This window comes from Culex pipiens, chromosome 2, assembly GCF_016801865.2.
Source record: "Culex pipiens pallens isolate TS chromosome 2, TS_CPP_V2, whole genome shotgun sequence".
Classification (NCBI taxonomy): Eukaryota; Metazoa; Arthropoda; class Insecta; order Diptera; family Culicidae; genus Culex; species Culex pipiens.
The window spans coordinates 3,523,477-3,545,094 of NC_068938.1; the positions used below are offsets into that span (position 1 = coordinate 3,523,477).

General features: G+C 34.4%; 3 protein-coding genes across 5 annotated transcripts in view; 2 read left to right on the plus strand and 1 right to left on the minus strand.

Annotated features, from left to right (window-relative positions):
- Positions 1 to 267: 267 nt before the first annotated feature.
- On the minus strand, positions 268 to 4,436 carry LOC120412457 (uncharacterized). The gene is made up of 2 exons (XM_039572927.2): positions 3,897 to 4,436; positions 268 to 843 (listed from the first exon to the last, which is right to left on the minus strand). Exons 1-2 carry the CDS (start codon positions 3,954 to 3,956, stop codon positions 535 to 537), a joined length of 369 nt encoding a protein of 122 aa, XP_039428861.1. The 5' UTR covers positions 3,957 to 4,436; the 3' UTR covers positions 268 to 534.
- A 1,468-nt stretch (positions 4,437 to 5,904) lies between these two features.
- LOC120412483 (serine palmitoyltransferase 2-like) lies at positions 5,905 to 14,571 on the plus strand. The gene is made up of 7 exons (XM_039572975.2): positions 5,905 to 6,431; positions 6,665 to 6,880; positions 10,112 to 10,266; positions 10,441 to 10,586; positions 12,994 to 13,538; positions 13,593 to 13,855; positions 13,914 to 14,571. Exons 1-7 carry the CDS (start codon positions 6,285 to 6,287, stop codon positions 14,128 to 14,130), a joined length of 1,689 nt encoding a protein of 562 aa, XP_039428909.1. The 5' UTR covers positions 5,905 to 6,284; the 3' UTR covers positions 14,131 to 14,571.
- Positions 14,572 to 18,340: 3,769 nt separating this feature from the next.
- Positions 18,341 to 21,618, plus strand: part of LOC120412497 (synaptotagmin 1-like) — a 33,429-nt gene continuing 30,151 nt past the window's right edge. For 2 of the 3 annotated variants that reach the window (XM_039572994.2, XM_039572996.2), the window contains exons 1-2: positions 18,342 to 18,686; positions 19,057 to 19,219. In XM_039572994.2, the coding sequence (XP_039428928.1) occupies positions 19,072 to 19,219 (148 nt within the window). In that variant the 5' untranslated portion in view covers positions 18,342 to 18,686; positions 19,057 to 19,071. Of the gene's footprint in view, positions 18,687 to 19,056; positions 19,220 to 21,618 lie in introns of all 3 variants that reach the window. The other variant, XM_039572995.2, reaches the window with a different exon arrangement.

Genomic DNA, 21,618 nt, shown 5'->3' on the forward strand with positions numbered 1-21,618 from the left:
CGGAAACTTTGCTTTCGATTTGCTCTAAAAATCGCAAATCTCGGTTTCCACCCGTCAGCAGGAAACATTGCTTCCAATATCGCAAACGATTATTTCCGATATCGCAAACGTAACGCAGTAACGCATACCCAGCCAAAAGCACGCAGAACGCAGCCTCTTCAATATTTACCTTTTTGAATTGACCGTTGCTGCTCGAAATTTCGATAGAAATAAGAAGAAGAAGATTTCATTTAAATTTTATTTATTTAATCTTATCAAAACAGAATCCAAAGTGGTGACGATTCGAATGAAGCGATTTGTCCGATCTGGCCTCGATGTCCGTGGTGCAGCTGGGTACTGCTGGGCGCCGTCGTCGCCGTTGACAAGTTGCTTTAGGAGGAGGAGGAGGCGTTTTTGCAGTGCACTCGTTGATGCACGGTTGATGTCAGCGTTTGGAGTTTTGTGCAACAGAGTGGGCGAGTGACGTCGGCGGCGGGGCAACTCGGATAGAGAAGGGCGCGTGCTTGGGCCGGCGATCAAGTTGATTTCCGCGTCCTATTTTAGAGTCAGTTCCGAGCTGGCACGCCGGAAGTTCTCCCCGTCCTGGAGATTTTTGCTCTCTCCTCTAAGCGCCTTCGGGTAAGGACTCCACACTAGAGCAACGAAGGTTTTCAAGCATTGCGCCACGATCGTGATTCCATTTCCGATTTTCACCTGGAGGATCGACTTGAGCGGAGCGGCCTCCGCTAGGAGACCGTCCGCCTGGAGCGAGCCCCAGTTTGGACGCCGTGCTGGCATGACAGAATCTCCGCTAGCAGTTAGGTCTGTCGAGGTGTTTGTCGAACCCACGCTTAAATCTTGGAACTGTGAAAGAAAACACAAAATTAAGTGTTAATCATCGTCTCTTGACTCTTGAAAAACATTTAAATAACCAAATAAATTTCAAAACTTCAATATAATACTGACTCAAAACTTCAGAAGTAGAAAAAAGCAAAAAATCCAGAAATTCAAAAATTCAAAAATTCAAAAATTCAAAAATTCAAAAATTCAAAAATTCAAAAAAAAAATAGAATTTTTAGAATTTTAAGATTTTTTTGAAATTTTAGAATTTTTAAAAATTTTAAACCATTTAAAATTTTTAAATTTTTTAAAAAATTTTAGAATTTTTAGAATTTATAAAATTTTTAGATTTTTTAGAATTTTTAAAATTTTTAGAATTTTTAGAATTTTTAGAATTTTTAGAATTTTTTGAATTTTTAGAATTTTTGGAATATTTTAAATTTTTTGAATTTTAAGAATTTTTAAAATTTTTAAATTTTTAGAATTTTTAGAATTTTTAGAATTTTTAGAATTTTTAGAATATTAAGAATTTTTAGAATTTTTAAAAGTTTTAGAATTTTTAGAATGTTTAGAATTTTTAGAATTTTTAGAATTTTTTGAATATTTTGTATTTTTTAAATTTAAAGAATTTTTAAAATTTTTAAATTTTCAGAATTTTTAGAATTTTTAGAATATTAAGAATTTTTAGAATTTTTAAATGTTTTAGAATTTTTAGAATTTTTAAAATTTTTAGAATGTTTAGAATTTTTAGAATTTTTAAAATTTTTAAAATTTTTAGAATTTTTAGAATTTTTAGAATTTTTAGAATTTTTAAAATTTTTAGAATTTTTAGAATTTTTAGAATTTTTAGAATTTTTAGAATTTTTAGAATTTTTAGAATTTTTAGAATTTTTAGAATTTTTAGAATTTTTAGAATTTTAGAATTTTTAGAATTTTTAGAATTTTTAGAATTTTTAGAATTTTTAGAATTTTTAGAATTTTTAGAATTTTTAGAATTTTTAGAAGTTTTAGAATTTTTAGAATTTTTAGAATTTTTAGAATTTTTAGAATTTTTAGAATTTTTAGAATTTTTAGAATTTTTAGAATTTTTAGAATTTTTAGAATTTTTAGAATTTTTAGAATTTTTAGTATTTTTAGAATTTTTAGAATTTTTAGAATGTTTAGAATTTTTAAAATTTTTAGAATTTTTAGAATTTTTTGAATATTTTGAATTTTTTGAATTTTTTGAATTTTTTGAATTTTAAGAATTTTTAAAATTTTTAAATTTTTAGAATTTTTAGAATTTTTAGAATTTTTAGAATTTTTAGAATTTTTAGAATTTTTAGAATTTTTAGAATATTAAGCATTTTTAGAATTTTTAAAAGTTTTAGAATTTTTAGAATTTTTAAAATTTTTAGAAACTTTAGAATTTTTAGAATTTTTAGAATTTTTTGAATATTTTGAATTTGTTAAATTTTAAGAATTTTTAAAATTTTTAAATTTTCAGAATTTTTAGAATTTTTAGAATTTTTAGAATTTTTAGAATATTAAGAATTTTTAGAATTTTTAAATGTTTTAGAATTTTTAAAATTTTTAGAATGTTTAGAATTTTTAGAATTTTTAGAATTTTTAGAATTTTTAGAATTTTTAGAATTTTTAGAATTTTAAGAATTTTTAGAATTTTTAGAATTTTTAGAATTTTTAGAATTTTTAGAATTTTTAGAATTTTAAGAATTTTTAGAATTTTTAGAATTTTTAGAATTTTTAAAATTTTTAGAATTTTTAGAATTTTTAGAATTTTTAGAATTTTTAGAATTTTTAGAATTTTTAGAATTTTTAGAATTTTTAGAATTTTTAGAATTTTTAAAATTTTTAGAATTTTTAAAATTTTCAGAATTTTTAGAATTTTTAGAATTTTTAGAATTTTTAGAATTTTTAGAATTTTTAGAATTTTTAGAATTTTTAGAATTTTTAGAATTTTTAGAATTTTTAGAATTTTTAGAATTTTTAGAATTTTTAGAATTTTTAGAATTTTTAGAATTTTTAGAATTTTTAGAATTTTTAGAATTTTTAGAATTTTTAGAATTTTTAGAATTTTTAGAATTTTTAGAATTTTTAGAATTTTTAGAATTTTTAGAATTTTTAGAATTTTTAGAATTTTTAGAATTTTTAGAATTTTTAGAATTTTTAGAATTTTTAGAATTTTTAGAATTTTTAGAATTTTTAGAATTTTTAGAATTTTTAGAATTTTTAGAATTTTTTGAATTTTTAGAATTTTTAGAATTTTTAGAATTTTTAGAATTTTTAAAATTTTTAAGATTTTTAGAATTTTTAGTTTTTTTTTAATTTTTAGATTTTTTAGAATTTTTAGAAATTTTAGAAATTTTAAAAAATTAGGAGGAAAATTTATGGAAATTCTAGAAATTAAAAAAAAACAATTGGAAAATAGGTATTTGCAACAAACTAGTTTCAAAGCAAAATTGCTGTTCCAAAATAGAATTTCTAAAATTCTAGAGTTTTCTTTGAACAGATCCTATAAACTATCGTGGTTTAATATGTTTATAGGACCTTATAAAATAGTCTAGAATTATTCTTTTTCGCATTTTTTTTTTGTTTTTGAGATTAATTGATTGTTAATTAAAAGAAAAAAACTATTATAACAATTTTTTTTATTATATTTATAAAATACTATCATCAGGGGTGACAATGAATCATGCAATATGCTGAAATTTGTATGACCCAATCTCACTTCTTATGACGGTATAAAAAAACTGTTTAAAATCCTTTTTTTCTAAAACGTTTTTATTTTTTATTTCTTTAAATATTTTGAAAAGGGAATGATTACTTTTTTTCTATTTTGTATTTATTAGGCTGGTACAAATATTTTTAAAAGTTTGTGTCACCCCCCCCCCCCCTCAAAATTGGCCCGAAAAATCAGGGGGCTGCAAATAAAAAAATGTATCAAAAGCAAAGAAGTTTTGAATGATTTTTTTCGCTTTGTAATGGAACCAGCCCGGCAGGACAAAACTAGGTTCCAGCTTTTCGGAAATAACAGATGCTGGCTGCTTGATAAGTTTCTCTTGGTTCCGGCAGCTTACCTTTTTGTACTCCTTGTGAATGTCCATTTCCAGGTACCGTTGTTTTACGTTGGCCGGCATTACCGTAGGTACCAGCAGCGGAGGTGGCCGCTGCGCTCCCCAAGGAGCAACGGAACGTTTTTATTCCCGGCGGATGGGCCACTGCAGAAAACCGAAGATTGACCGGATCCGGTCACGGAGTAAGATGATGGCAGTTAACGGGCACGGTTCGGGAAGCGAGACGTATTTTTATGAACCGAAATCGCGACGGCAAAGTCGAAAAATACACAAAAGAAGGCGACGGCAAAGTCGAAAAAACAACAAAGAGATACCGATTTTTTGTTGTTTTCCTTCTTCGCGGCTGATTTTGACAGTTCGTAACGCATTGGCTGCGGCACGCTACACTCTCAAATGAGTCGGCAACAAAGCGCTTTCGATTTTGGAAGTAATTTCTTCCGCTATCGAAAACATTTTTTCCAGAATCGGAAACATTCTCGATGAATTCGAAAACGAGCAATGTTTACGAATTCGTCGCATGGTTTTTTCGGATCCGCCGGTCGGATTTTGTTCCGTGTTCAGTGCTGAAAAGTAGAACTTTTCAGCACTGGTATTGATAGGTATTAATTTTCCATACAGTTATTTTTGGTAGGGAAAAGTAGGCCGTTTCGTTTCTCCAGAAGGACAGGAAAAGTTGACAGTTTCATAGCGGAATTGCAAAAATAATCTTAAAATGTTATCTAAAATATGAAATGAGGAAAGTTATCTATTTGTAGACATCTTCAAATGTTAAAATCTCGCTAACTTTTCAAAAGGTTCTATGTACAATGTACATAGGAAACCCTTGGCGCATTGGTTGTATTGAAAAAATAATCTAGGCATTATTTTTATTTAAAAAAACACAATGTTAAAAAAAGTTATATTTTTTAGCATTGAAAACTGAATTAGTTTCCGAGTTATCGTCAGTTGAAAATTAAAGTAAATTACATTTTAATCGATTCGATTTTTTGTCAAAATTCGATGTTGAAATCGCATGAGAAAGCATGGACATCAGCTTTAAACGAATAGTCACTTAACATGTTTTGTTTTGAGATCGTGCATAAACCACGTGGGCTTCATATCCATGCCAAATTTGATTTTCTGGGCGGGAAGGGGTTGAAAACTGAATTGCAAAAGTTCATCACAACACCCATTTGCGTTGCGAATAATTCAACGCCGTAACAAGCAATGATAAAAAGTTGATTTTTCACAATGTTGTCAAGGGCTTGAATAGTTGTATTAAGAAAACGTCTCAAAAATCACAGACTACTTAGTGATTATTTCAGGTGATGATGTTCAAAGGATATTTTCGGAGCTACATACAAAAGTTGTGTATGGAACTTGGATTTTTCCAGCTCTCGTCGTATTTATAAACTACCTACGACTCGAGCTTAAAAATCTTCGTCTTGAAACTCGTTGCATAAACTATTATTTCTCTTCTTAGTCTTATGTCAAGCGCTCTCTATTGTTTCGGGGAGACTTCAACGAGTGCAGTGCGAGAAGCCCAAATGCATTTAATTTAATTACTATTTCATTATAGAATTCGTACGAATTATTAAATGGATAATGTGAAGCTCTTTTCAGCATCTATCTAATCGATGATTTTTTTAATTTTATTGATGTCTTCAAAAAAGGACTAACAGAATAAACATTGTTTAAAATTGTCAGGATTTTTTCAAATCATCCAAATACAAACACTAAATTTGTCTGAAGTATGAAATTTGTCTTTTTCTTGTTAATAAGCTTATCAAGAAAAAGACAAATTTCATACTTCAGACAAAACTGCCTGAATAATTCGAGCTCACACTCTGCTCGAATAACAGTCAATTCGTATTGGAATTCAACACAACACCAACACACGCTTATTTTTAGCTCTTCAACCCCAAAACACGTCCGTACAAGTCGGTACAGTTAGGTCTGTAAATGTAAGATAATTAAACTCACATGTCCTCTTCGACTCTGCCCAAAGCAGCGGCACATGTCATCTAACTGTCAGTCAGTTTCGGTGCGCGTAGCAGCAGCAGCTTGCCTGCCTGCCCCCGTTAGTCCGCTCGTTGGAGTTGGTAGAGGTAGAGTGCGTGCCTTTTTTTTTTTTTTTGACAAACCTCCCCAGGTCGGAATTCGATCCGCGCTGGAACCACACACACACTCTCCTCCCTTCATCCCTTCGGTTCCCGTGTTCGGTCGTCGAATTTTGACTTTTCGCGGACTCTGCATTAGCATATATCGATTTTGAAGATCGTCGACGACGACGGCGCGCGAGGTGCAATTTTTGGAGAGAAAGTTTGTCAAATTTTTTCCCCGCCCGTCCGGTCAAAGTGAAATTTCGGAACGTGAAAAGCAAACTTGGAAAACTTGGCGACTGGCGGTGGGATGTCAAAGTTAAAGGAAAACGGCCACGCCTTGCAAAACGGGACGACGAAGACGGTGACGACGAATGGCCACCACCACCATGCCAACGGAGTCCGGTCCAGGGTCGTTCTGGGCGGCGAGAAGAAGGCTAATGGCACAAAAATCTCGGTAAGTTGAAGCGACGAATCAGACCACTTTGCCTAATGAGTCACTGGACAAGCCGTGAGCCATTTGATAGCGCGTTTTCAGTGTCGTAAAAATATGAGCCACCGCGGTGATTACCCCGAAAACACACACACATCGACATTTTTTGGATAAGAACTTTGATATGGGTTCCCCCTCTAATAATTAAAACACGACCTTTAACCAAAACAACACTGTTTTTTTTTGCGGTTTTCCAGAATGGCTTCACCAACCACCGGATGTCATCGTCGCCGGTGTCGTCACCGCAGGTTCAAAAGTACGACCACAGACAGGAGGCGCAAAAGTCCTCGTACGAGCAGGTGCCCCTCCATACGGCCTGCTTCACCTATCTGGGCTTCTACCTGCTGATGATACTCGGTTACATAAATCAGCTCTTCTTCACGCCTAAGGTGGCAACGGAGAAGCATCGAGATGTAAGTGTTGAGTTGGGACAGCGTTGTGCAGTGCTGTGACAGCCAGTGTGATTTTATGTGGGCTGGAATTGTGCGAAATTGTGTTTAGTGTGCGCGCGCGTTGGGATACGAGGGGTGAGATGGACTTGAGTAAGAATGAATTGGGAATTTCACAATTTTGTGAAAGATTTATGTTGGAGGCATGTGAAAATGAGACACACGAGATTGAAAATAAATTTAAGCAAAACAATGTAAATGAGCTAATGAAAGTTAGTAAACTAAGAGTGTATCCTTTCTTTGTTTAAATAATTTCATTGGCCATTTTACACTATTGTGCTGAAATTTGCATTGGTTTATAGTATGAGCAAAATGTTACCAATCTCAATAACTCGTATCTTTAACGAAAAAGACAACAAAAACGGTGTTAGGTGTGATTAGATAAGATTAGAAGAAAATCCTTTTTTTGTGTTCAATATTTAAAGAAAACATAATCAAACTATCAAAAAAGGAGAAACAGTAGTAGACACATTCTCCGAACTTGTACACCAGTTGATAAATTTGTAAGACTTATTTATCGAAAAAAAGAATGATTTGGTGCATTAAATTTTCATAGTTGCCATAGCTTCCAAAACCAATTCACACAAAACAAACAAGTTTTTTGAACTTCTTTTTTGTTGCATGTGAAGTAGAAACAAGTATTTTCTAAAACGCCATAATTTTGTCCATTATTATAAGTCAAAACATCCCATCCTAATTCAGACACTTTCAAATGTTGTTCTTTTTTCTTAAAATGTTTTTGAGAAAAGTTGTCTCAAACATATCATTTTTGTGCCTTTAATATTGCTGTGAATTTATTCTTCTTTAAAAAAAAACAGAATTTAACTCCAGCGTGGCGTGGCATATCAGCACATAGACGTTCAACTAAAGCTCATAAATGTTGCTCTTAAGCGTTTTTAACTGAAATCGAGTGATAAATAGTTCAATAGGAAGTGAGCAAGCAAGTTTCTATCAAAATTTGTTATTTCGTTTGCTTGAATAATAAAAAACCCAGCTAATTTGATGGACTTAGAAACAAGTGCTTAACCTGTCAAACATACGAGAATTTCCCCACTTGTTATCGATTTTTAATTTTTTTTTTCAAATAATAAAAAATGTGATATTAAAAAATAACTTAATAAGAAAATAATTCAATGAATTTATTATTATTTCAAAATAATTTATTCTTGTTTCTTTAATATTTCTGTGCGCTTTTCCATTGTTTCCAACAAAAAAATGTTCGTTTTAATAATATTTTTGAAATATGCAACAAAAGGTCCAGAGACGAATGGGCAAAACGATGGAAGGACAACAGATCGAATGTGGAAAAAGTGAAAGAAAATTCTTTAATGTTTTTTGAACATCTAACATAGAAAACATGTTTTTAAATATGTGCAGAAATAGTCAGACTTCTAAATCTTTTTTGTCATTTTTTTTGCAATCAAATTCGTATTTTCAGTGTGATTTTCTACCCCAAATGGCATAACTTCCAAATTATTTTTAAGTGTATTTTCATTACTTAAAAAATCTTATAATATTGTGTAATTTTTTCAAACATGAGCATTTCTTTTGCAAACAAAAGTCTGACTTCTTAAAATATTTTGAAAGATTGTCTATTCTTAACAAAAAAAAACAAAATATTCTTGATGGTTGTAATATTTTTGTGAGTTTTCCCAAACACTCAAACACGAGCAGTTGATTCCAAAAAAAGTCCGACTTCGAAAATATTTTTTAAGTACCGTCAGTGGGGGTGACTATGGGTCTAAAAACGATGCACCTCTCGTAATTTCTTAATAACAAAAACAATTTGAATAACATCGAAAATCGTTTATCGTAGAATTGTTCTTAGATATTTTTCTAAAAATTTCCCGAAATATGGTGTAATTTGATGGACTCTACCTTAACTGGCAATCGTTTAAGGGGGTGACATTGGGTCAAATGAAACTAAAATGATGCTCAAATACAAAGATATAGTAAAAACAAGTCATCCAACAGTGTTTCTTGTTCGAGGGAATCGTATTGACATGCTAAAATGTTTGATTTTCAAACATTTGGGTACTTTTTGATCAATTTCAACAAAAAAATTAAAAAGTTGATTTTTCGAGAAGTCATTTTTGGCCAAAAACGTACCTCAACTTTAGACAGCTGCTAAAATGACAGGATTTGTTCTAGGAACGAGATTTTTTCAGAAAAAGTCATCTTAAGATGTCCCTTGCACAACCCTTTTAACAGCATTCAGTTTCATTGAGAAATGCCTGAGAAATCGTAAAATCCGTAAAAAAATACTTTGACCTAATCTCACTCCCCAGGCCCAATGTCACCCCCACTGACGGTATTTTATTTTTCATTTTAAATAACAACATAGTCTTGACTGACGTAATAGATTTATTTGTTTTTCCGTTCTTTTAAATTTAAGTGGTTTTTTACGGGAATAGAATATTTGGAGAGCTTTTCCGTTCAGAAAAATAAATTCCTAGGTTCTATTTTTGTCATTCCTTTAAAACAACCATTTCCTGATTTTCGAGTTTTTCATTTTTTTAAACATTAGCAATTCTTTAAAAGTTCTTCTTAAACATTTCTAAATCTAAAATTAAATATTTCAATTGCTTTTAAATATTCGATTTTTTTTCGAACATGAGAGTTGTCAGAAAAGTTTAATGAGTTAAAGTCTTAAATGAAAGTAACTCAAATAATGTTGTATATTTTGGTTCGGTAATTTGTGCCTGTTTCTGCAATATTTCTGTCAGATTCTATGCAATTCATTGAAACTGGATTTTTTTTAATATTGTAATAATTAAAAGTTCGTGATAAATGTGATATGTTTCGAACATTTGTTTTTCGATCCTTTGTATATTCGACCTTATGTTCTAGGTTCGTTCTAGGCAACAGAACGCAGAATAACCCAAAATTACAAACCAAGCTTTACGCAAAGAATAATCAAAATTTAGGTAAATAGTCTTACAATACATTCAATTATTTTTACTAAGTTGTAAAAAATATCTAGATGCTCTCAAGTAATGTTTCGAGATAAAAATCAAATCGAATTTAACACAATAAACTCATATGAATAATTTAGAGAAAAAAATACAAAAAAATCATTGAACCCAATTAACCCCACGCCGCCCACCTAGTCTAAATAATTAACTGTGATTGACGCCAATTGACACTGAAATTTACTATCTTTTTTTGTTTCTGTTTCTTCTTCCATCTCCACAGGGTTACGTGCCCCTGTACGATGCGTTCGAGAAGTTCTACCTGCGGTACGTGTACCGCCGGGTCAAGGACTGCTGGAACCGGCCCATCTGCAGCGTGCCGGGCGCCGAGGTAACACTCAAGGAGAGAATCACGAAAGATTACGGCTGGTCATTCGAGTGCGTTTTATTTTTGTTGTTACCCCTTTTTCTATCTGTCTATCTATCTAGCTCTAATTGCTGCTGCTCACTTGCGCTTATTTGCCTTAATATGCTTGCTCAACTACTTAGCATAACCAAGTGACCACGACAAGTGTGCTAAATGGGATTCATATTTTTATGTCATTTGCGCAGATTCACCGGCACCGAAACCAGATGCCTCAACCTGGGCTCGTACAACTACCTTGGGTTCGCTCAGAATGAAGGCCCCTGCGCACGGGAAGCGGAAGAATCGATCAAATCGTACGGCCTGGCGGCATGCAGCTCACGGCGGGAAATCGGTAATGTTTGTTACACATTTTAAGAGGAGTTTGTCACGCAACCAGCTTCCAGCTAACATTCAACAAAAAAAATAGACCTTATCATCCTGCATAATTCGCATTGAGTAATCAGATAGCAAAGGTACACTAACCACCATCGTGCGATGATAGGAAGTTTAGGCTATCAGAAGAGTGGGTTCTGGGGTCGCTGACGAATTGCACACACATCACGGCTGCTGATAAGCATTTCGGTGCGGGGGGATGCCTCCGTTGCACTGGCAGCGTGACTGTCGAGTGGGGTATTTCTCGATGACGTAAACACAGGTTGAAAGTGTTGACTAATCGCTTGAGGAATGGCGATAGCATTCGCAAGATAGCTGAATTTTACTTAACAGTGTTTCCGTTTGATTAATTGATTGTTCAAATGCAAATATTCCTAACTAGAATTTTCTAAAATATATGCAATCTCTCAAAGAGATTCGTCCACAGAATGGTACAAAATTTAGAACAAAACTAGGCGTTGCGACGCATAGGAACTAGAAGAACATGAAAAAATTAAGTTTTGAAGGGAGATGTTATAATTTCTGTGACATTCTTTGCAGTCTTCGGCAAAGTTGTTCATTGGAACACGAATCCAAATTATCGTCCGATAACGGACGATAACTCATTTTAAAAATCTTTCTAAAATTGACTTAATCCAACCGTATTATGTTAATATGTGTTAAATATGTATTCAAAAAACAAACATCACAAAATATCGTACCCTTTGAAAATACTAAAAAAAAATCATCATTTGCAATATGGGTATCCAACGAAGCGAAATTTGGAATGATTTTTCACTTTTAGAGTTTATTTTGTAAAATTTTCACAAAATACCGTATACTTTCGAAATTATTCAATTTTTTTTAATTCATTGCGAATTACTCTAAAATTCATAATTTGCAACATGGGTATCAAACAAAGCGGACTTTTGTATTCGTTTTCACTTTATTGTTTTTTTGTAAAACTAAAATTTTCACAAAACAACAAAATTTTTGAAGTATACTCAAATCTTCTCAAAATACCTATATTTTATAAAATACTAAAATTTTTATAATTCGCAATGTGGGTATCAAACGAAGTAAAAAATTTTAATGCATTTTTAATTTATTCAAGTGTTTTTTGTATGCTTGTGAAATACTAAAATTATCACAATATTTGGATTTTTTTTTAAAAACACATATGGGTTTCACACGAAGTGAATTTTTTCATGTACTTCAGGTTATTAAAATACTAAATTCACAGAATACCATATTTTTAAAAATACCGTAATTTTTATTGAAATTTTAATAACTGAAAAGTAATAAATAAAGTAATAAAACTGCAATAAAGTGAAAAAAAAAAACATACAAAATTTAACTGTTTTTATGCCAATATTGCAAATTATGAAAATTCCAGTATTTTGGAAAAATACGTTATTTTGTGATTATCGTTATCGAACCTGGATAATTTTATCGTTAACAGCTTTGACGATTTAAATCGGAATTTACTTGTTTCATTCAAAATTTGCCTTTGACAAAAATAGTAAAACACGGCTTAAGTGACACTATGGTGCCCAGAATATGGGACTTTTTCTCAAACCTCGCTCCACAAGCTGAATATTGTTCCTTGAGCTATTTTAGGACTCTGAGCCAAATATGAGCAAAATTGGTCAACATTTACACATTGATACTCGGGGGTGAAGTTTGTATGGGAAAAATCGAAAAAATGTATGAAAAAAAAAACAATTTTCTTGTTGTTTGTGGTCTGCACGGAGCGCTATTTCCATCAAAATAGTTTCTAAAGTGAGATTCTTATTGGAAATTATACGTTCTACAACTTTGTAGAACATACCAAAGCTGTAAAACTAGATCCTGATAATTTATTAGCGATTCAAAAATGTCATTTTTGTATGAAAAACCATTTAATCTGAACCAATTTCGCTCAAAATTTGCAAAGATGCTTAAATTACCCAATTAACCGTTTTCCGTTTGTGGAGCAGGGGGTCATTTTTTCTGGGCATCCTAGTGTCTACGTTATCAACATTAACGTTTAGATTTTAGAATTGACCATTAAATCATCTAGCCGGAGAAAATTTTCAAAAGAGATCATGTTATTGCGAGAACGACTCATGGATGGAATGAACCTGCTGTATGTAGAAGTATTTTTAGCAAAACTATGCCGATTGGCCATTTATGAAGTGTATAAAACGTCTATTCTCTTCACGTCAGTTGATGTTTGCATAATCAACGAGCTTCAAAATTTAATATCTTTCATGAAGTTTGCTAATAACCACATTTTTACAAAACAGGTAGTTGCTAGTTATCTTGTTTTAAAGCCTTGTCAAAAGGTTGATGTGTGTTTTTTAAACAAAAACTTTGATTTTAACTAGTTATGTTCATTATTCCAGGCACCAACCCGCTCCACCTCGAGCTGGAACAGCTGACGGCTCGCTTTCTGGGCGTGGAGGACGCCATCGTGTTCGGCATGGGATTCGCCACCAACTCGCTCAACATTCCGACCCTGATCTCGCCCGGCTGCCTCGTCGTCAGCGATGAGAAGAACCACGCCTCGATCATTCTCGGTCTGCGACTGTCCGGAGCGGTCACCAAAGTGTTCAACCACAACAGTATGAAAGATTTGGAGCGGGTCCTGCGGGATTCGATCGCTTCCGGCCAGCCGAAGACCGGGAAGCCCTGGAAGAAGATTCTGATCATTGTCGAGGGAGTGTTCAGCATGGAGGGATCGATCGTGAAACTGCCGGAGATTGTTGCGCTTAAGAAAAAGTACAAAGCTTACATTTACTTGGATGAAGCACACAGTATTGGAGCTACCGGGCCGTCCGGACGGGGTGTTCTGGATCTGTACGGAGTAGATCCTAAAGATATTGATATTCTTATGGGAACGTTCACGAAGAGTTTCGGATCGGCCGGCGGATACATCGCTGGTAGCAAGGTAACTGAACTAGCTTTTGGTGTTGAACTTTTGATAAGTCTCGTCTCCTTCCAGAAATTGATCAACTTCCTCCGAGTCAACAGCCATGCTCACTGCTACGCCAGTTCCATGTCACCACCGGTGACGCAGCAGATCATCACCTCGATGAAGATCATCATGGGCCTGGACGGAACCAAAGAGGGCCGCAACCGCATCGAACAGCTGGCCAGAAATACCCGATATTTCCGCAAACGGTTGGCTCAAATCGGCGTCATTACTTACGGCCACGAGGACTCCCCGGTGGTGCCGATGTTGGTGTATCTTTTCTCAAAAATTGGGTTAGTTTACTGCTTTGGTTGATGTTTCCAAAAACTAATCAAAAATTCCTCCCGCCAGTGCCGTCGTTCGCACGCTAACCTCGCGCAACATCGCCGTCGTGGGCGTTGGCTTTCCGGCGACGCCCATCATGGAGGGTCGGATCCGGTTCTGCCTGTCGGCGTCGCATACCAAAGAGCAGCTCGACTATGCGCTGGCAGTGATCGACGAGATTGGAGAAACGCTCGGACTCAAGTATTCGCGGAAACCGCGTGACCTGAACCCGATAGAATATTAGCTTTGAGTTAGGCAGAACAAAAAAAAAACAACAACAAATCAAACGGAAATGCTACATTAAGAAAAGAAACACACATCCAGACACGCATCCCATACCCTTACAACATACACAATAAGATAGAAAGCAAAAGTATGCCTTATTATTATAAATAGATTGTGAGGCTGAGTCGAATCCCATCCCAGCAACACACAGATCCAGTAGCGTCGACTATGTTGCCGCATTTAAATTCGAACGAGCATCAGTGAAGGAAAAAAATCATCGTCGATTGTGTATTATTTTATTTATATACAAACAAAAAATGAGCATGTTTTTACTTTGTCGTACACTTTTGTTAAAGAGTTATTCTTTCGTTACATTCAATAACATTTATTGTCAAAACGCCGTATAGTTGAAACTATAGAATAATACAAAAATGCTACCAGCTTTGTAAATATGTTGAAATCCGACTGTTTGTTGCCATCCGAAACAAATCCCAGGCTCAGTGACTTAATTTGACGGAAAAAATACTTCAACAAGATAAAATAAGGCAGATATCCGCGATATAATTTTTGATCATCCTTATCACAACTAGTAATTTTGACACATTTCTTTTTTAATCAAATATTTTTTATAAATTTTGATGATTGCGAGTTTGACGGTTCTTTTAAACCGTGACAAGCTAATTTATTTTTTTTTTCAAAGAAATATTTAAGTTTAGGAAATTTCTTATTTTGAAAAATACAATCAATTTATCCTTAATTTCAATCAAAGAATGATTATGATCGAATTTTAATTCAAGAATGATGCTGACATTAGAATTGGATCAAAGCTCAAAATATTTCATTTTTTTAGTTTGTAACAGCATCATAATTCAAATGGCTGTTTTCGGCTTAGCTGTCGTAAATAAAAAGTCCCTTTTTTGTTAAAATACTTCAAAACGTGAAAAGTTAAAAATAAATACAACTGAGTACAAAAATTAGAGATTTCCTGAAAAATGGGTGTCTTCGACAAAGTTGCTTGAATTGGCAAGCCCTACACTGCCCATGTTCGCATAAATGTCCCATATGCAAAAACAGCAAGCTGAGAAAAACGCATTTGAAGTTTGTCCCATACATAAGGCTACGTGTTAAGTTTTCACGAAAAAACTGGATTTCCTCCTGATTTCTAGAACAAAATACTGGATGTTATAGGCTTTTTTGAAAGAGCACACGATTTTAAACCAAACTGCATCAAAAACTCGAAATCGATGCAAATGCAAATGGGAAATTTATGCGATCGGGGGCAGTACAACTTTTTAAAAGAACAAAAAAGATCCCAAGCATTTTTCTAACAAGATAGATTTTTTAAAACACTATAACCGTGAACCACCCTTATTTTCAACCAAACCAAGAGTTTCTCTTTCTAATTTGCAACAACTTTTCTGGAGGTACTAGAAAGTCTTATTTATTTTTATTTTTTTGAAAATCCATTTTGCGTTCTGGCCCACTGTGCAATGCCGAAATGGTTCAAAATTCGTTAAAGTCTACTTGTGCAAGACATTCACTGAACCTTAAGTTTTTTTAAGGACATGATTGAATTTTAAATGTGAAAACTTTAAAAATCTTTGCGGAAATTCTGATACATTACTTAAAATCTACAAAAAGGAAAGAGTCGTACCACCCCTTAATTTAGCATAGTGTAAAATCAACAGGATGGTGTAAAATCAACAGACAAAAAAAATATTGTCAAAGGACCATCCATAAACCACGTGGACACTTTAAGGGGGGGGGACGAAGCACGATTTTGCTTCTTTTAAATACAAAAGTATAAAACTGAGTTTTTTTATCTGAAAAACGAAAAAAAAATTTGATCTTTTTTTTAAATAAACTTTTTGAACATTTGTCTTAACCGATTTAACGCGACTTCATCAACATTTTGAGTCGATTAGGTCAGTGTTGAGAAATCGTGCCACCCTTTTATTGAAACTGATAACTTCAAATGGCTACATCTCGGCAAGGATACAACCAAATGTCTTTAAATTTGGTTTGTTATTAAAAAAATATAAAATATAAATAAGTCTAAGTGTGTGCTCATACCAACCTCTGACATTTTTGCCAATTTGCATGTTTGTAACCCGTCAAGTATTTTTAACTTTTAGGAAAGGGACCATCCATAAACCACGTGGACACCTTAGGGGGGGGGAGGTATGGCGATTGTCCACGACCCATACAAATAAGATTTTTTTGTATGGACAATTGTCCACGAGAAGAGGGGGGGGGGGGGTAACAGATTCCCAAAAAAGTGTCCACGTGGTTTATGAATGGTCCCAAAAGTTAATGTTTTTTTTTTAATTTTTTTAAGATTCCAAAATCTGAAAAAAAAACAATTTGAAAGGGAGAACTTCACAAAAGTTTTACATAATTTCGAATTCGCGAGTTTCAAAATAAGAGCTAATGAGAATACAGAAAACATTTTTTTTCACAATATTAAAACTGTAATAGGCTGTATCCCAGAAACTAGCAGTATGATCAACAAAATAAAAAAGTCAAATTGTAGGAAATCTTCTCGTTTATCTACATGAAGTATTTTGAAATTGCAAAAAAATAACATTTGTCAAAAAACAATACTAGAAAAAACTCGAATGATACAGTCATTTTCGTTTACAAATTACAACTAAAAGTGCGTGATCTTACTGAAAAATATATGCGAATATATGGTTGAATATTTGAGTTAACCAATTCTTCTCCCTCCAGCTTTTTATACTGGTATATTAGGCCGATGCAAAATATTTTTCAAAGTTTGTCCCTCGGTTGGGTTGGAATTTTAACTTGTTTTATGTGACTTTGTCAATATTTTTAGGGGTCAACTATGGCTGTGTTTTTTTACTAGCATTTCCTATATTTTCAGTAAAAAGAAGTATGCAGTATGTGAAAAACATGAAAAAAAAACTACCAAAAACTAACATAAACAGAACAAGATATATGCAAATTAAAATAATAAAAATGAAACAAGAAAAACAAAAAACAAGAGAAGTAAAGTTTTTCGTAGAACAAAAGTTGACCTCCTAAACACGGGAAAAATAAATATTTAAAAAAAATGGGCGGTAGAGGGTTAAACGTCGAAAATTTTCAAAAATTCAAAAAGTTTTTAAATAAACTCAAACATGCTAAAAGTGATTCGAAACGCAAGGAAACGCATATTAAATTGATTTCAGCTGATTATACTCCAATTCCCATTAAAATTTGGAAGTTGGGGGGAGGCAAAAACTTTAAATAAAAAATGTACCAGCCTTAGCAAACTTAGAATTTGCCTAAAAAAGTTCAACTGAAATTTTAAACCCGGCTCTTTGTTCTTTATTCCGCATGTATTTTTCACAAAGAACACCTAGTTATTTGTATTTCATAAAATTTATCGCTACATCATCATCAGGGTTTCTTTGGTTGGAGGAGTTATTTGGAGGGGTATTTCAGCTTGGGAGAGCCATGTTCCTTTAGGATTGTTTCTCGTTCAACAATTTTCTTTTGATGATGATTCTTCTTTCGCTGCTTACTAGTAATTGAGCAAGAATTTTTAGTAGTAATAAATAACCTGGTAGTACATTATATCTATTTTTTATTTATTTTTATACTTACATTTTATACAAATTTCAGGGGACTCTCCAAAAATAGTAAGATTTATTTGTCTTTTACAAAATATCTGGAGACGCACGATACTTCACGACCACCATCAGTACCAAGCGTCTCCATATAAATCACTCCACCCTAATTCAAAGCACGGTGGAAATCCCTATTTCTCGCCCCACTTTCTCCGGGCGAATTTCGCCTACGTCAACCTTCCGTGACATGCCCTAAAGACCACTGCTGTCACTGCTCTTGTCCGCAAATGTCATCCTGCCGTACCTCATGCCCTCAACCACCATTCACGCAAGCTTTCATTCATACATTTCCTGCTGCTCCACACTCTCGCTCTCTCTCTCTCTCGCTGGCAGTTGTAATCAATCTCTCCCTCTCAGCTCTTGTGGGAAAGCTCTCACCACTTTTTGACAACAATTTTCCGATGTTTTCAATTTCGATTTGTTAGGATTTGCGATTATCACGACACACATACAGCAGGGAGTGAGAGCGAGCGAGCTTGCGTACCAAGCGGAAAGCTCTCGCGAGAGAGAGCTTTCGAGTGCGCATGTGTGCTTTTTCGAAAGGTTTTCCTCGGAAAACGGAAAAGGCTCTGCTCGCTGGTCTGGCCGTCGTGGTTCGTCAATCGATTTTTGTTACTCACTTGAAGCAGCCAGCAGCTACCATCTTGTATGTGGTGTGGCATGGTGTGGAAAATTGGTGCTCAAGCTTTGGTGAAAATTTCTGCTGGTGGACTGTAATTGCTGCATTTTCCGGATGTGCTCTCGACTGGCTCGAGCGGCTCGAGTTAAGCAATGAATTGTGCGGACCGAGGCTGCTGAAAAACGGAGGATTTTTCCTACAGCTAGAGTGTGTGTGTGTGCGTGTGTCTAACATCGCCATCAAGAAAATTGTAGCAGCAGCAGTGGGCGACAAATTTTCCTCTGCCCAGCGAAAATCTTCGCAGCAGTAGCAGCAAAGAATTTGGTACGACAAGCTTTGGGTGTGAGTGGGCTTAGTGAAAGATTGTGGAAGGATCTTTTTTTGAAAAACAAATTCTCGCGAAAACAGGCTTCCGCGAGTCGGACTAGAGCATATAGGTCAGCTAATTGATCGATCGTAATTGAACGGGGGGGGGGGGATTATTGTGAAGGGTAAAGGGCAAGGGAGGAGGAGTGGGTTGGAAAAACGGGGAGCAACGAGCTCACTAATTCGCTGGTGAATGGGAACGGAAGTGGCCCCTAGTGGCGGCCATCAGGATATTAGAGACCTGTGTGCCGATTCCGAATCTCGCGCTGCCAATAATTAATTCATGTGATATCTGAATGTCTGTGTGTCTGTGTGTACCTTTCTGCAGCGAAAAAAATCCAACATGGCTCCGGGTCTTAAAATATGGAAGAGAGAGGCCGAAGCCGAGACCGATGCAGCGAAACTATCGGAGGCTGCAACCACTTTGGCGACGAAAATCTTCGGCCACAAACATCATCGTACGACGACGGAATCGACAGAACTAGAAACAGGTAAGTTCAACGTGGGGAAGGGACCACAATTTTGAAACAATTCTTTTCTCTATTCTATTTTTTTTCACCCCGAAACCCCTTTTTCCTCACCCCTTTTGAGAATGTGACCTTTTATCAGATTGAAAGAAGCTTTCAACCCCTGCTCCTCTCGAGGCCATTGTTAGGCACACATCAAAGGATCTACATATAATCACATTTGAAATGTTAATCTATTCAAGGCTTTAGTTCTCCAGAATTCTCAATCTATAAACTTTCAGAGCTAATTAAGTTGAAATGGCTCCGCAAAAAAAAACTTCACCCGATTGACAGGACATCCCCGACTCGCCTTTTTACGCTTCGATTTCCGATTTATTATTGATGTTTGGAGTTCAGAAAAGGGCATCAACCACAGACAAAAAAACACGACCACCCCCAAAGGTGGCCACACCACATCGTAATGACAAAGTTATGTAATGTCGAGTTGCGTTTTCGGTGGTTGGCGTGCTCCACTTACAAATAACAACAAGAAGAAGAGCAAGAGCCTTAAGCTTTTGAGTGGTGGTGTGTGGAGAGGTGGATGAAAAAGTCAAAAGAACGACTCGAAAAGGGATATTAGCCACTTCCCAGGGGCATCGCGCACACACACCCTCCTTAAGGTTCACGTGATATCGTGAGGACGAAAAAAAAAAAAAGTTCGCACAGTCAAAAGTGAGCATCTCGGGCTGTCCTGTGAGCACTGCTCAACGCGCGATGTATGAATGAATTGGATGAAGAAGCAAATGAAGAAAAAAGAAGTGCTCGGTTGATAAACCTCCGCAAAATTTGCTGCTCTTTTACACAGTGAGCGATGGAAAATCCTACCCCCTGCCACCCACCCAGTCTAAAGGGTGGCTGACACGGCCCACGCAGGCCAGCTTTGGCGATGGGAGCCGCGAAAGGCGTCAGAAGTTTGTTTTAGCGAGAAAATACGGGGAAAATTCAATAAGCTCTGTATTTTTTCAGCTACAAGAACGTTATCAAAATAATAACAAGTTCAGCATCGCTTGGGGACGGTAAACATTGTAAGCTTTATGTTTTATGCATTATGGAGCAGACTGGAGTGTAAACATTTGACTTCGTGCAATGAAATGAACGATTAGGGAATAATTGAGCAATTCATGAACTATTCTTGGAGTGTCTGAAAATCCAAACATGGTCTAACATAATGTTACAGCTTAAACTTGAGTTTGTTATGAAAATGTATGTTTTATTAAACACGAGCAATGAATGTTTTTACAAATGTTCAACATTTATCTCTTGAAATATACATCCAATCTCTCTTCAAAAACAGTGCGTCTCCATAAATTGAAATTATGTTCCCTACGCAACAAACAGAAAATTTAAACATTATCTGTATTCAGAATAACTAAAACATTAACAGGTTAAAAACTTGTTGAGTTGGTCATCCCATTCAAAAAAAAGCAATTTAATTTCCAACTATGCTCTAACGACCCTGTTTAAAAGCATAAAATGTTTGCACTCTCCTTTAAAACTTTTCAAGAGCACAGCAAAGTTGAATTCCATTTATACGCAAGCTCTTGTTTGATTTATAAATAGCATTTTGCTGCATACTGAGGTTTCTAGCAGAACTGCAATCAAAATAATCTTATGCAAATTCTTAATAATGAATTAACTAACGCGAATCAAATTATGAGTTTCTATTTCAGTTAATTTTTACAGTAGGATTTTTCACTAAAGAACGCTAAGATAAAATTTGCAGAATTGTAAACGAACACAATTTTTTGCTTCGAATAGATTAATGGTTGAAATCTGGAAAATAGATAAATCTAAGATGGTCTCATTCTGCCATAAAGAAATGTAATATTGTTTCAAGAGTATTGCACACAAAAAGCCATTGCAAACATTTAAGTTCATGTGGAAGTATGTATTAGTAATCATTTATATTTTTCAGGGTAAGTGAATTTTCACAATTTCCGCGAAATCCCGTGAAATTCTAAGATTTTTTGAAATTATTGCTAAACATTAAAAAAAAACAAATATTTTATCCACAAAGGTTTTAAATGTAAATTTGGCAAAAAAAAAAACGTTTGTTTAAATCATATGATATCATTGTAAAAAAAAGTATTGTAATACGATTATTTTACCAATTTAAATGAAATTTGGCATTTTCAAGTATTTTCCAAATTTTGAGCTTTGGGACCAAAGATTGGATATATACCCGTAGAATTCCGGGATTTTTTTAGAAGACTTTTTTTTTTCACTAGTTTTTCAGTGTAGTATGTTACGGGACCAACCAACAATCCAAAAAAGTGTCCACGTGATTTGTGGATGGTCCCTGCTCGAAAAGTATAGAAAGCATTGAAATTTTTGCTTCAATTCAAATAAATTCAACTAAGTGAATCCTGAAATTTACTTTTTAG

What these genes read in the sequence shown, in the direction of transcription:
- LOC120412457 (XM_039572927.2), bottom strand. Translation starts at nt 3,956, where the DNA reads ATGCCGGCCAACGTAAAACAACGGTACCTGGAAATGGACATTCACAAG. An exon ending in TTCACAAGGAGTACAAAAAG is followed by an intron (nt 844 to 3,896) that starts GTAAGCTGCCGG and finishes TTTCTTTCACAG; the next exon opens with TTCCAAGATTTAAGCGTGGG.
- LOC120412483 (XM_039572975.2), top strand. Translation starts at nt 6,285, where the DNA reads ATGTCAAAGTTAAAGGAAAACGGCCACGCCTTGCAAAACGGGACGACG. An exon ending in GATACATCGCTGGTAGCAAG is followed by an intron (nt 13,539 to 13,592) that starts GTAACTGAACTA and finishes GTCTCCTTCCAG; the next exon opens with AAATTGATCAACTTCCTCCG. An exon ending in TATCTTTTCTCAAAAATTGG is followed by an intron (nt 13,856 to 13,913) that starts GTTAGTTTACTG and finishes TCCTCCCGCCAG; the next exon opens with TGCCGTCGTTCGCACGCTAA.